This window comes from Manacus vitellinus, unplaced genomic scaffold, assembly GCF_001715985.3.
Source record: "Manacus vitellinus isolate BGI_N305 unplaced genomic scaffold, ASM171598v3 scaffold_10_pilon, whole genome shotgun sequence".
Lineage (NCBI taxonomy): Eukaryota > Metazoa > Chordata > Aves > Passeriformes > Pipridae > Manacus > Manacus vitellinus.
Genome location: NW_021938838.1, coordinates 2,961,845 through 2,975,787, shown reverse-complemented (window position 1 = coordinate 2,975,787; position 13,943 = coordinate 2,961,845). Strand labels below are relative to the sequence as shown.

The following is a 13,943-nucleotide window of genomic DNA, read 5'->3' as shown; positions in this document are numbered from 1 at the left end:
GGTTGCGCGCGCGGCTTGGCCAATAGGAAGCGAGGGCGGGGCGGTTGCCATAGCGACGGTGCAGCGGCGTCCACTCGCAACGCGGCTTCTTGGGGGAGCCCTTCGAGCGCTGCCAATGAGGAGGCGGCGTGCTGAATGGGCGCCGCCATCTTGCGGAGGGGCGGGGGCCGGGCCGCGGCCGGGCGGGGTTGCGGCGCTTCGGCGGGCGATCCTCCGCGGAATCGGAGCCTGGGGCGGCTTCGCAGCTTCCATGGGGGCGGCCTCGGTCCTTCCCAGGCACTCTTAGCGTGTCCCAGGAGTTAGTTCCCGGATGCCACGGGCACAGACCCCGAGGGAGCGGGGCTCCCGTGAGGCTTCTGCGCCTCCCGCCGCCCGGCTGAGGTGCGGTCGTGTCGTGCCGCTTGTGCGTGTTTCTCGCCGTCTCTGAAGCCAATTACTCCCATCGACAGAGAAAATCAAATTAGTTTGGCGCTACTCCTTGATCATGGCCCAAGAACGCTGGCAGAATTCTCAAGGATCACCCCCTCCAAGCTCGGGAGCGATGCATCCCGACAAGGAGGAAATCGGGCAAAAATGCCAGGAGGCCTCCGTGGATGGATAAGGAGCTGCTGAGCAAACTCAGAGCTAAAAAAGAAGCTTTCAGGAAGTGGAGAGGAGGACAAGTGGCCTGGGAGGAATACAGGGAAATCCCATGGCAAGGGGGGTTGGGACTAGATGATCCATTCCAACCCCTTAACATTCTATGATTTTATAATATGCACTTGCTGATGTTTTGGCAGCTGCTCTGTCCCTAATGACTGTAAAAATATTTTTAAATTAATTTATTCTGGTGCCTTTTGTGGTATTGAATTAACAAGGATGAGTTCATAACCACAGTGCTATGTGTGGGTTTTGTCATTGGAGACCTCTAAATGAGATCAAAGAAATTTTATGTTTGTGGTGAATCACCAGTTCAAAATCTTGGCTTGTGCAAAACTAAATTATGAATTTGTTAAAATATTATTATGTTGGAAAAGAGCCGGTATTCCCAAATAATCCTGCTCCTGATGCCAGCAGCTATGGATCAGGTTTGGGGAAGAAAAGCCCTGAGAGACAGTGTCAGACTTGAGTCTCAAACATGATGGGGTTTCATGTGGAGGGAATTGATGTACCTGCAGATGGGCCTTAGAACAGAAGAGGGAAAAGAAAAAGACACAATGCTGCAAGTTCATTAAAATCTCCTGATGAATCTGATGATTATGAGATTACTGCAGGCAGCTACAGAGAAGGAAGGAAGGGAGAAGTCAGTCATGCCCAGCCAGGCGGGGGTTCCTGAGCAGCGCCTCTTGAAGAGAATGGGATTTCTGTTGTGCCAGCTGCTTATCCCTGTAACAACAAGGGGGATATCAGAGGAAAACTGCAGTGGGAATCAACCATTTTGCAGAATAGCTTCAGTGCCAAGTTCCCAGGGGGCTGCCTTGTAGACCTTCCCTGGGCACTGCTCAGGCATCATTCCCAATACCTGCTGGGCCTCTGCTTGAGTCTGGGCATACTGGCGCTGGTTGCAGCGTGATGGGCACGGAATTCATCCTCCTCCCAGCTCTTGTTCTCCGAAACAAGAGAGATCTGGGAGCTCCTCTGCCGCTTTTCCAGTGCCTGTGAGGGAACAAGCAACCAAAAGTCAGGGAAATAGAGAGGGGAGTGAGGAGCAAAGGCACACAAAAGCATAACTCAAAAGTCCAGGGAGCTGAGATGAAAGAAACCACAAACTGGAGCTGATTTATTTTCAGGGAGCGGCAAAAAGTTTGAGATGAGGTCTCATGAGAACAAGAAAAGAAGGGGAGTCAAAACACGTGGAACAGCAAGAGGCAGCAAACCCCCAGTGTGTTGCCTCCCTAGAGTCAAGAAGCCCTGGAGAACCAAACTGGATCTGGTTGAGATAAGGACTAAATTTCACTGTGGAGCTATTTTGTTCTTTGATCTCACATGCTAAAGACAAAAAAAAAATAAATTATATATATATATATATATATAAAAGCATGGCTCTCTTAAAATACTCCCCCCATAATCCCTATTATCAACTAGTGCTTCTTAATTATTTTCTTTATTAACTAAACAAAATAAACCAGTAATCTTTCTCAGTGATGCGAGTTTTTCCAGAAAGTCAGAAGGTGACCATAGCATAACCCTGTTATATTTCCCTGGGAAGTCAACTGAAGCTGTGCTGACTTACACCGTACTAGGATTTGTCCCAATATATTTTAATGATACTAAAAGTCCTTCAGAGGTAATTCCTCAGAGGGAAAAAGCTTACTCTGGATTCCTTGGGGTACATGTATGAAATGCTGGCATGAACCTACCATGGCTTCGTGCTGACATTCTCTCCTTGCAGCGTTATACATTGAAACTGTCAATTTAATATTGGCTTCTTCATCCTCACGAACCTTCAAGACATTTAGCACCTTCCAAGAAATCAGAAGAAAGACCCCTCAGCTTTCCCACAAAATGACTGTACTTTTACATGCTTGACCTGCTACCACAGCAGATGCTGCATACAAGACTTGTACAATAAGGGTAAATACATATCTATACAAATATGTTCATATCCTGTGGGTAGATCAAGCTGATAGTAGTCTTAATTTTAGATTGTTACACCATATGAAATTCTTGAACCCCGTTATTGATAATAATTGATAAGAAAGCTTTCCTGGAGTCACAGTCTTGGCGCTACTTTTGAAACAGCACCAAAAGCTTTGGCTTATACTTTGTCTCATACAGGATATGCAGCACAAGCAGTGTGAATATTTTGTCTGTTGATACATCCAGACTGAGAAATTTGAAAGGTAGTTCATGAGGTCACAGTGAACTACCTTCAAATTTCTGGGGAAATCTTCACCAAGCAATGGCTGGGGAGCAAGCATGATCATTCAGCATGGAGACCAACTTTGTGACACCAGAGTCTTATTTTTACCACAGTTTATGCTGAGGATGCTTTGGCAAGCAGTCAGCTGAAACTGTTTCCACGCCTGATCAACTCTGACAGTGTTGCACCTCCCTCTTACCTCTGCTTCAGATTCCCGGACTTGGTGCTTCAGCTCCTTCTGTTCCTTTCTCAGGTCCCACAGCAACTTGTACAGATGGAGCACGTTCTTTTGTTTCTCAGAGGACCATGGCTGGAAGCAGATAAGTCAGTGTAAAACACTGAGATAACTCATGAGATAACTTGGCTTACTGGCAGCACTTCAGTCTTTTTGGAACATCTTTTATTTAAAGCTAGCTAGCTAGCTACCTATCTATCTATCTACCTACCTATCTATCTATCTATCAGCAATGTATTAAGCCTCAGCATCTTGCTCTGTGTCTGCAGGGTAAACACTGGAGATTTAAGGAATGATGGGGCCCAAGAAATCCATGGCAAAGACAGAGTTAGAACACAGGGTGTCTGCCTCTGCTGCTCTGCTCTATCTCTTCTTGAAGAGGGAACAGCAGAGGAAATTTCAGCTGCCCTGCCCTGAATCCACAGAACTGAGCCCAACAGCTGCTGCACCTGCATCTTGCAAGATCCCAGGGGCTGTGGGATCTGCCTGATGACCAAGTCTGGGAAGATGACCTCAGGCATGGTTAGAGGAAGCTTTTCTCACTACACTATGTCCTGCATGCCCAGTCACTCCCAGCATGGCAGGGCAACTCCAGGGCTGTCCATGTGGTGGACAGGGGCTGGGAGGGAGGTGTGCAGGTGGAGCAGAGGGGCAGCATGGAATATGTCATACTTGTAGTTCTTCCACTGACATTTCACCTTCCCTTTGTGTCCTGTGAGCTAAAAAGATTTCAAAATAAATGTAGTTTTTCTTCATACCTGGTATTTGACACACGTGTCTCGGGTCAGGAAGATTTCCTCTCCTTTCCTATCCCTCTGTATTGCTCTGAGGAAAGCCACCTTCGAGGCAATGGTGTCATGATCCTCGAGGTGATATATCAGCTGGATGCTGTCATCTTCGATCATAAAGATACGTTCCTCTACATCTTCGTCAGCAGGCTTTTCTGGATTTCTGTGGAAACGCTCCTTGATTTGCTAATGGAGGGTGAAAAAAGATATTGAAGCAGCTTAGACAACACAAAACTGGCAAGATTTACAGAATTCAGTAAAAACCCAAGGTAAAAATTGTGCTTTTCTGCCTGGACTAGGATGGCATCTCTTGGCCAGTGGTGCTACTGTTTTGCCTATGTCTGAAAAAATCCAACCACAAAGCTGTTCAAGGCAATACAGAAGTCTCCTATTTGTGGAGCTCCAAGTTAGCTTGGGATGCATCCCTGCCTGAGGCAACTGCAGGGAACAAGGTATTTTGGTGCACAGCAAAGTTTCCCACATTTCCCAACACAGGAAAGGAAAAAGTAGTATGTTGAGTGCTGATGCAAAGACAGGCCACTGCATAGCTCTGTCTTGGCAGCTGAAGTATCTGAGTCATACATACTGACAGATGTCAGATTTCCTCCTCCTTCTGTTCTGTAAATCAGACCTGACAAGAGGAAGAGGTAAATTACCTGCTGGTAACAACTCAGAGTGATGGGACACTTCATCAGGAACCTAAAATGGTATTAGCTTGGGCTCAGCACACAAAATCATTTTACTAGTTTTGAATCTTGTGAAAATTTTGTTCCAAAGTCATAGTCAAGCTTTCTTCCCTTCCTCTGACACACGCTTTCCAACCCATAGTTTCCTAGTTTCATTCTAGCAGCTCGTGACAACTGGTCACACTGTAGCTCTCTGTCAGACAAGCAACTGTGAGACACAGCAGCTGGACAAGGCTTGGACGTCTCATCTGGAGCTCTGCCTGGGCCATGCCCACTGAGAATGAACCAAAGCCCCGGGCTGTATGTTTTGCACAGTATAAATATCAGAGTGACACATATTTTTCTGTTCCTGCCTTGGCCGTACCACTATAGGCCGGAGGTGAACGTCAGGTCTGGTGCCAGCCACGTCCATTCCGTTCTCCCTTTCCCCAAACTCCACGTGCCGGATGTGCAGGAAGTCATCCCGCCCCACAAAGTACTCGGTCATCTCAGTAGCGCTTTCAACACGTTTCCGGAGGTCATCAGCTCGTGCCTTATGGTAAAACTCCATCGTGTGTCCAGTCTCTGGTTCCAGCGACGTGTAGGTGTGAGCTGAGGATATGTCAGATACATTTTCAGAGTTAGCACACCAGCCGGTAAATCAAATTCATGTAAGAGTGTAAGAAGACAATGTTACCTCCTCACTGCTGTGTATCAATATGCCATGGCCTAAGGACTGTAGGACAGTTTTTCAGGGCCACTGCCTCCCTTATACAGTAAGGCAGTAATGAGGGGAACCTGGACCCTGCTCTTCCCAAACCAGGAATGGACACGGCCACTTTGGGTGAAATGCTGCTTTAGCAAAAGACTTGATGCAGGACTTTCCCCCAGCTGCACAACACCGAGAGACCAAACACAACCCTGAGAAAGTTTCTACTTCTATCACCTCTACTGGTAAAAGTACATTGTATCACCCCTATGATAGCTATATATTTTTCTAATATATAGAAAAGCACATAGCTGGGGGAGCACTGCCCAGGACTGGAAGCAACAACCCAGTTCTCTACTCTCTACTGAAGAACATATTATTTATCTAGGCAATTTAATCCACAAATTCCCTGGTGATCCCCACACCCCCTGGCCCCTCTCTTCAACTTTGGGCTTCTGCCACTGCTAGAAGGGATTCATGTAAAGTCCCATGAGCTGCACTGACTGCTCATATGAGCTGGAATACCTTTAAGAAGGAGGGGATGTCCTGGTTTGAAATAGTCTGTGGTCAGCTGTGTTTGTTTATTCGTTTCTCTCATATCCAACATGTCTTCTCGATTTTTGAACCACTCTGTCACCTCCACTACTTCAGTACCTGGCAGGAGACAAGTCATTTTGCAACCTTAGCTCACCCTGTGGGACATGGTAAAATTCATTGAAGGAGCTCTCAGTGTCTGTGCAAGCCCCCTGGGCTCCTGATGCAGCCACAGTGGACATAGTATGGTCACTGGAACTGGCCCTCTGCACAGGGGTATTCTGTAGATGAATCCTAATCTACATTTGAATTATACCTTAAAGAGGGTTTATTCCTCTCCATCAACCAGAACTAAATGAATCAGCTCAGGGGTAGAACTTGCCATGGCAGATGGCTATGGTTAGGCAAGAGAAATTCCATCCCAAATATTTAATAATAGTGTCAGGAGCAAAAGGAAATGAGACTGGAGCTGTCCAAGAGGGCTGAGGGCAGGACACTGTATGTCCACCCAGGAATCTGCATGGTTTCTTGGACCAGTGCTGAAGAATAATGCTTTCAAGCACAGAGATATCCTCAGGCTGTAGCTGCCCTTTTCTATGGCTCCTGTTGACACCAGTGGGGATAGTGATACTACTGGATCAAATCAAACCAGCCTTCCAATTTCTGAAGACTGAAAATCCAAGCAGCTGACCTGTGACACTGAACAGCTTCACTGGGGTGTAAAATAGATTCAAACTCTCACAGAAACCTTTAGCAATGCTGGAAAGTTCCGGGGCTTGACCAACAGTGAGTGTGATGAAAAGTTTGAGGATATGGTAGATAAGTCCCCCACAAATGTGAAAAGAAGATGAGAAAGCACAAGAGAGACTGACAGAAAAGGGGCCACCTCCCCATTTCCATCAGCACACCCAAGGCTGTGTTTGCTCAATGCATGGGGTGTGTTCACTCATCCCTCTTACAGTCCAAGTCTGCGTAGACGGTGAGTCGTTCCACCAGCCCATCTTCATTCACGTATGGAGCCCATTTCTCCAGTTTTGCTTGCTTGTACAGGATCACCTTCTTCCCTTGGGAATACTGGTTCTCAAATTCTGCAGTGTGCAAGAGAGATGTCAGAAACATGGACTCCCTTCTACTCAGCCCAAGAAGAAAGAATTAAAGAGGAGAAAACCATGGTCTAAGGGACACCGGGTATTTATTGATTGCCCTCTGCTGCCAGCAAGGCTGTTCAGACCCTGTCTGTTGTGCTTTAATGTTATAATGGTATAATAATTCTTTTCTCTCCCACAGCAGGTATTTGATAATGCAGGGGCAGTCCCTTGTGCATAGGGGGAACAGAAAGACCATCCCAGCCAAAATTCCCAGCTGGCAGGAAAACACAGTGCGGGTGTGTGTCTGTGGGGGGGTTCCCAGGTGAGACAGTGCAGCATTGAGGGCAGGCATTCAAACCAATAGCTGTTGTTGCCTTCATCTACTGCACTTCACTGCTACACCTTGACTATCCTGAAGGGAGAACTCTCAAGTGAGATAAAGCAATGTGGCAAATCCACTGAAAGTTTAGCTGGGGGGCAAGAAAAGGCACAGGAAGAATACGTACCTCTGCAAGACACATTAATTCGGGCTACCCACGATAGTGGCATCTCAAAACTCATGTCAGAGTTTTCCTTCTGAAACAGAAGCAGAGATTTGTGGGTTTGGCAGCTTCTCTTAGTGTGTTAGGAGGCAGCACAGTGATCAGAGCTCAGCACGTGAGAGGCTGGGGAACACAGTGGCAGTTATAAGAGCACATCTCTACTCAACCATAATTAGATTATCTTTTCCTGGCTAATGCTCGTGCTGGACATGGGATGAATGTGACAGTTGCCATAATGACCAGTTTATTTTATTAAGACCATGAAGGATGCTTTGCTCCCCAGTTATGAGCACAAGCTGAGAAGAGTAGATAGCAGGAGGGAACTGTTACTGGCATTCCTCTGTCCTGCTGTGCGGGTGCAATGCCTGCTTTATCATGCTGTCTTCTCCCAACAGGACAACATACCATTTTTTGCTTCCAGTACACAACACTTTTTGGTATATTAGAGGACATAGATTATTTCTGTATTTGGTTGGCAGCTCCACCTCGCAGCCAGGAGGGCAGGGTGCTGACCAACACAGAAAGTGTGCATAAAAATTTCAGTCCGGATTTTTTCTTTTTTTTTTTTTAATTACTTCACCCCAAAGGTCCATGCACTGGAGACATACAGAGCTCCCCAGCCACTTAGGACACCAGAAGTACCACTGCTTCAGAAAACATCAGAAACTCTCAGAACTCTTCAAGGCTGAGAAGCAATCTGAAGTGCCAACCCAAACCTGGCCAGAGTAGCAGTGATCTGACCTGGAGAGGGCAGCAGGCAGACAGACATACAGGGGCCTATGGACACACTGACTGGATACAGCATCCCCACTGCACGAGAGCCACCTTTGGGTCACTCACCATGTCACCCACGTCTCTCTCAGATGACTCTGTGAGCAGCTTGTTGCTCTCTGGAAGCATAATTTCCCAGCGGATGGCGTCACTCAAGTCAAAGCTGAGATCCTAGGCCATACAGAGAAAAACTCTTTTAACTCCAGGGCAGTCTCAAGGGCCTGACACTAAACTGCATTGGTATGTCTGTGGTGCTCTGGACCTGGCTGGGTGTCAGAGAGTTTAAGGATTTCAGAGACCTAAATCTCAATGAGGTGAGCTCGTCAGACTCTTGGCTGGCTGGTGGGACCCCAAAGACTATCCCTGCACCTGGAGGCTGCAGACCCCTTTCCTCCTGGTGCCCCTGCCACAGATGAGAGCAAGTTGCTGGAAATGCTTCTGCCTCCTTCCTAGGGGCATGCTTGGCCCAGAGGGCAAGTTGCTCTGACTCAGACTCTCATCTCCCAGACTTTGTGTCAGCTGGGGAGTAGCTGAGATGTGGGAAGAGCCTCACCAAGATTTTTCCTGCCTTGAGCCATGCCTGAGAGGCTCGAAACACCCTCTGCCTCAAAAACTCTTATTTGAGAGAATGAGTGTCTAGCCGCCTTAAAAGCTGAAATTCTAGCACTAAGGGTTTAACATTAAGGGTTTAATAGGTGTGATCTATATTTGTTAGCTCAGAGTCTGGGATGTCCTGGAGTAGTTCCAGAGTCTATGTAATCAGAGCAACATGACCAGAGCCAATACAAGGAATGGTTAAATGGAAACTGGACCACTACTGATCTTGGACTTCCCCAGGACTCATGTCAGCCCAACTGTCCCTTTCATGCCCAAGGTGCTAAAGGGCTCCTTACCTTGCAGCCCTTCCGGCAGTCCTGCATGTTCACCCAGTAGTTCCTGTGGTTCCAGATGCTCTCAATCCCAAGGAAGCACTCATCCGTGGTGTTGTGGTTGATTCCCGTGAATGGATTGATGAAGAAGGTCTCAGGAACCTTCCTCTTCCCAGACAGAACCAAAACCCACGCGTGCACCCGTAAGCCACGCAAAGGGTCTCGCTTGGGCTTGTCCTGTGCCTCCTGTAGCACAGAGGACAGAGCAATAATTATTGCCATTTCATTGCCAATTTAGTCCCACCCAATGGCCATCTTATCTTTTCCTCTGCTCACTTTTAAAGAACTCCAGGCCCTTAATGCTCTTCATAAGAGTGAGGTAGTACATACCCAGCACATATTCCTGTGCCAGCACACACCGTGCACCCAGAGGCCAAGTGCTCATGGCCACGAGCACTTGTTGTGTCATACTTCATGGAGGAGGGTGGTGAGCTCCTCTCTTTGGCCTTTGACCAATGTCTCAGCTCTTCCTCCCAGAGCTTACGTGAGGTGGACCTTGCTAACTTACCGTGACCACTTCCTCTTCTTCTTCCTTCTTTTGAACATCTTCAACTTCTTCCTTCTTCTTGGCCTTCTGCTGAAGCTCAAACTTGCTCTGTGGCTCTGAAAGGATCTTAACTCTGTATTTTCTGGACTTCTTCACCGGTACCTGACAGAGACCAGGAGAAGAGAGAAAATGTATGGCTTATAGGTACCTCCCAGTTCCCAAAACTTGGCAGTTTGCAGTACTGCAACTGGAGAGCCTCCTAAGGAGCTGTGGAAAGTCACTCAAAAGATTCCTTGGTGAGGTCCCCAGCACAGACTGAAAGCCAGTGTGGACCTGAAGCTGTTCCCCCCTATCTCAGCTCAGGAGCTCACTGGCCATGAACGGGCTGAGCATGCATGCTGGGCTCCTCCCCTGCCTGCTCACTGCAGGTCTCACCTCCTGTGGCTTCTTGAGCAGCGGGCACAGATCCTGAGTCTGGTCCAGGGCACATATCTCCCGGGTGGCGTACCCGTGCACGCAGTAGGCGTCATAGCCGGCCCCGATCAGCAGGGAGCACAGCAGCACAGTGAAGTCAAAGCAGTTCCCCCGCTGGTATTTCAGGATGGTGGTTGGGGAATAGAGTGAACTGGGCTTGAAAGAGAGAGATCCATGTTCACAGTGCTTGTCTTGTGGAGCTGAAACATGCACCAGGCAGAGAGCAGGGGAGAGAGGGCATTGCCCACATCGCTGGGCTCTGCACCCCTAGGGAATATCTATATAACATTCCTATATGAGCCACAGACTCTAAAAGTCCCCTCCAAAGTGATCTGGGGAAATTCTGACCCCAAATCTGAAGGAATGATGGAAGGGTCAAATCCCAGCCCCTGGGGCTTCCCACTGTGTTCTGCTGAGAGGCTCTTCTGTCACCTCTCTTCTGTTTCTGAAGGGACTGCAGCCCCTTTCTTACCGGTGTGATAGGACACTTGAGGGGCTCCATGGTGAGGTAATTAGAGACAAAGCTGGCACAGCCTGACCAGTGGTACAGCTCTGGATAAGGCAGCAGGGTTGGCCTCAGTGTTGTGCTAACAAACTTCTGTAGGGCAACAAGAGGACTTTGGTTAGCCAGCTGACGCCTGGAAGAGTTTCCTGTCCAAAGCCATCCTCAGCCCACCCCTGGATGTTGCAGCTCTCATTCAGAACCTCCCTAGAGCATATCAACAGCACCAGTATCCCTCATCATCTGCTTCAAGATGGAAATTACATGGGGTTGGAAAGCTTGACTGTGTTTGAAACTTCAAGCTCATCTCAGACATTTTCAAGCGACAAATAGCTACTGCCCTTCCCAGCTTTTACATCGTCCAGCATGTTCTCCCTTGCATGTTAATGATATAACAAATTTTGGGCAAAGCCCGTACAAAGTAGTAATTCCAGATATCTTGGGGAACATCAGGTCCAGAACTAGACAACAGTTGTGCAGCTTGGGCCCAGGGAAAAAAAACACAGACCACAAACTTCCACATTTACTTCCTTCCCCATAACTTCTGCAAAGTTCAGAGTACGACCTAACTCTGGATCCATATTCCACATCTGTGACTAAGCCTGAACCTTATCTATTTCACGTGTTTCTTTTACTTTCCTTTATGCTTCTATGGTGTTTCCCATTTTCTAAGCACCATGCTGGAGGGCTGTGAGCTGCCTGCAGCCCACATAGCACCACCACCACAAGGTACAACGTGCTTGTGAATTTGGACAGCCAGGGTGTTCCCGGGGTTCTATGTGTCTGCTTGGGGGCTGCGGGTTCAGCAAGAGGGAGGCCAGGAGGGAGGGAGGGCAAGAAGGGCTGCTGTCCTTCCCCAGCATTTGGCACTATGGAAGGCGAGTGCTCCCTGCGCTGTGGCCCAGCCCCACATCACCCCATACCTCCACGCCACACTCGTTGACGGGGTGGAGGAAGAGCGGTTTGCGGTCAGGGCAGACGTGAGTGTACTGCTGGAGGAAATGGTCAGCGATGTGCAGCAGCTTCTTTTCCTGCCGGGAATTTGTCTTGTACGAAGATGGTAAGTGGGACGTGTCAATGGAGCTCCAGTCAAAAGCACTTCCATGGCAGGAGGAGGAAAAGAGACACAGGTAATAAGCTGGGAGAATACAGGCAAGATGACCCGCTATCAAAACATGACAAGCTGATATATGCATAGAGACTCAAGGGATCTTTAAACAGTGTGAGAGGCTCAGAGGATCTTCACACAGTGGTGAATGGAGGTACAATCAAGTGAGCTGTCTTGTCTTGCACGTGCACACTCTTGGACAAACACACCAGGCACATGTAACTGCTTACTCCACTCCCTGTGTGAGGGGACACCACATCCCATCCACACGTGTGCAATCTCCCCACAGGCCCTAAAAGGGCTCATCCCAGTAAGAACCAGACACAAGTGACTTACGGTACATCGCTTGAGACGCTGTCTTCCTTCTCAGGCACCTTTGTGTCCTCGTCCTGGAGGCTGTCACTGGTGTTCAAAGAGTTCGGGTCCTCAGCTGCTTGCTCCACTTCCTCCATCTCCTCCAGGACCTCCATTCTGCCTGGCACTGCAGAAATACACACACCAGGGCAAATTCAGGGGTGGGACCCAGCTAGACAGCAACACAGAAACACTCGCATTGTGGCCGCAGTGGTTTGTTATGTGAGCATGGCTGAAGCAGCCAGAAGTGTGACAATAAAGGGCGAGCACTGAAAGTGAGTTTGGACTGGGCTTTGTCAATAAGTGGCTCCCGTGTTTCCAGACACCCCAAGCGTGGGGGAGACGGCAGAGCAGGCAAAGCCTGGCTCGGTAGGGCACAGCACATCCCCCTGTTCAGCCTGTGTCCCCCGTGCCCTCCCTCCTGCCCGGGGTGCTGCTGGCGGGGCAGCAGCTCCATCAACCCGCTGGGCACCGGCCGACGGCCCCTGCGGCCGCCCGGGGGCCTTGGAGCAGGGGGACGCTCGGCGGAGCCGGCAGCCTCCATGAGGCAGCGGCTGCCTCCCCACACGTAACAATGAAATGAAAAAAAAACTAACCCGTCACGGCCGCGCGGCGGGGCTGTTTGTTTTGGCGGTTTCTGCCGCATCCGTCGGGGCTGACCGAGCGGGGCAACAGCGGGGGGGACGGCAGAGCCGGCCGCCCCCTCACCCGCGGCTCCAAGAGCAGCGCATGGACCGCCGCCGGCCTGCCCGGGCGCGCCACCATGGCAACGAGACACAGGGCGGAGGCCTGCGCCTCCACAGCCCGGCCAGCCTCCCCGGCCTCCCCCCGGGGTTCTCCCGCCAGACTCCGCCACCCCGGCAGGCCACAGACAAGGTCCCGGGGGCTTTCAATCAGCAGTGCCCCCCGCGCTCCCGCCGGGCTGCCCGGCCCCGCAGCGCTGCGGCGCCTCCCCCGGCCGGCCGCCCCCGCGCCCCGCAACGGCTGCCCGGGGCGTTGGGAGTAAGGGAACAACGCGGGGCAGCGGCGGGCACAGGGAGGGATGGCGGCAGACCCTGCCCGGAGAGCACGAGCTAGCCTCGCCCCTCTGAGACTTGCTCGAAAACTCAAGAGTTGGCTCTCTTGAAATAAAAGTTCTCCCCCCACCTGCCCCGCCATCCTTCTCCTCTGTTGCAGAAGCACTCGCCCAAAAGCTGGCACCAAGGGATGGCAGAACGACTTTTTATTTTTATTATTTTTATTACTTTTTATTATTTTTATTATTTTTATTATTTTCATTATTTTATTATTTTTATTATTTTTATTTTATATTTTTATTTTTATTCATATTTTTCCTTATTTTTCTTCTTTTCCTTTTCCTCTTCTTCTTCCTTCTCCTTTTCCTCTCCCTTTTCTCTTTTTTTTTCTTTTTCCTTTTTTCTTTTTTCTTTTTTTTTTCTTTTTAAATGGCAGTCCATTAGGCTGTAAGCAGGGTCAGGTGATAAACACTTTTGTTTTCTGTTTTTTTGTTGTGGTTAGGAAAAAATATGGATGGATGGATGAATATTCACATTAGCTGCTATGTTATGGTAACTGTAGCAATTAAAGCTCTGAGGAAGCAAAGAGTACAGTCAATATATATCAAGAAGCATCATCTTGAGTGATTACTGCTGTTTGCAAATGGTTACTGTTGCCCAAATGGCATGAAGCTGCGTTGAGGGGGGCAGGGGGAAGATTAGGTTGGATATTAGGAAAAGGTTCTTTATCCAGACAGTAGCACTGGAACAGGATCCCCAGGGAAGTGGTAACAACACCAAGCCTGACAAGAGACCAAAGAGTGTTTGGACAATGCTTTCCAGCACATGATGGGATTGTTGGGGCTGTCCTGTGCAGGGCCAGGAATTGGACTCAATGATCCTTGTGGGTCCCTGCCAAC

At 49.1% G+C, this 13,943-nt stretch overlaps 1 protein-coding gene across 1 annotated transcript; it reads right to left on the bottom strand.

The window, feature by feature from the left end:
• Positions 1–1,206: 1,206 nt before the first annotated feature.
• Positions 1,207–12,153, bottom strand: DRC7 (dynein regulatory complex subunit 7). Its single transcript, XM_018082871.1, has 16 exons — positions 12,011–12,153; positions 11,490–11,664; positions 10,537–10,662; positions 10,026–10,220; positions 9,612–9,752; positions 9,068–9,289; positions 8,244–8,345; positions 7,368–7,437; positions 6,733–6,861; positions 5,765–5,893; positions 4,916–5,142; positions 3,836–4,051; positions 3,042–3,152; positions 2,340–2,441; positions 1,502–1,635; positions 1,207–1,365 (listed from the first exon to the last, which is right to left on the bottom strand). Exons 1-16 carry the CDS (start codon positions 12,142–12,144, stop codon positions 1,284–1,286), a joined length of 2,295 nt encoding a protein of 764 aa, XP_017938360.1. The 5' UTR covers positions 12,145–12,153; the 3' UTR covers positions 1,207–1,283.
• Between the last annotated feature and the right edge of the window lie 1,790 nt (positions 12,154–13,943).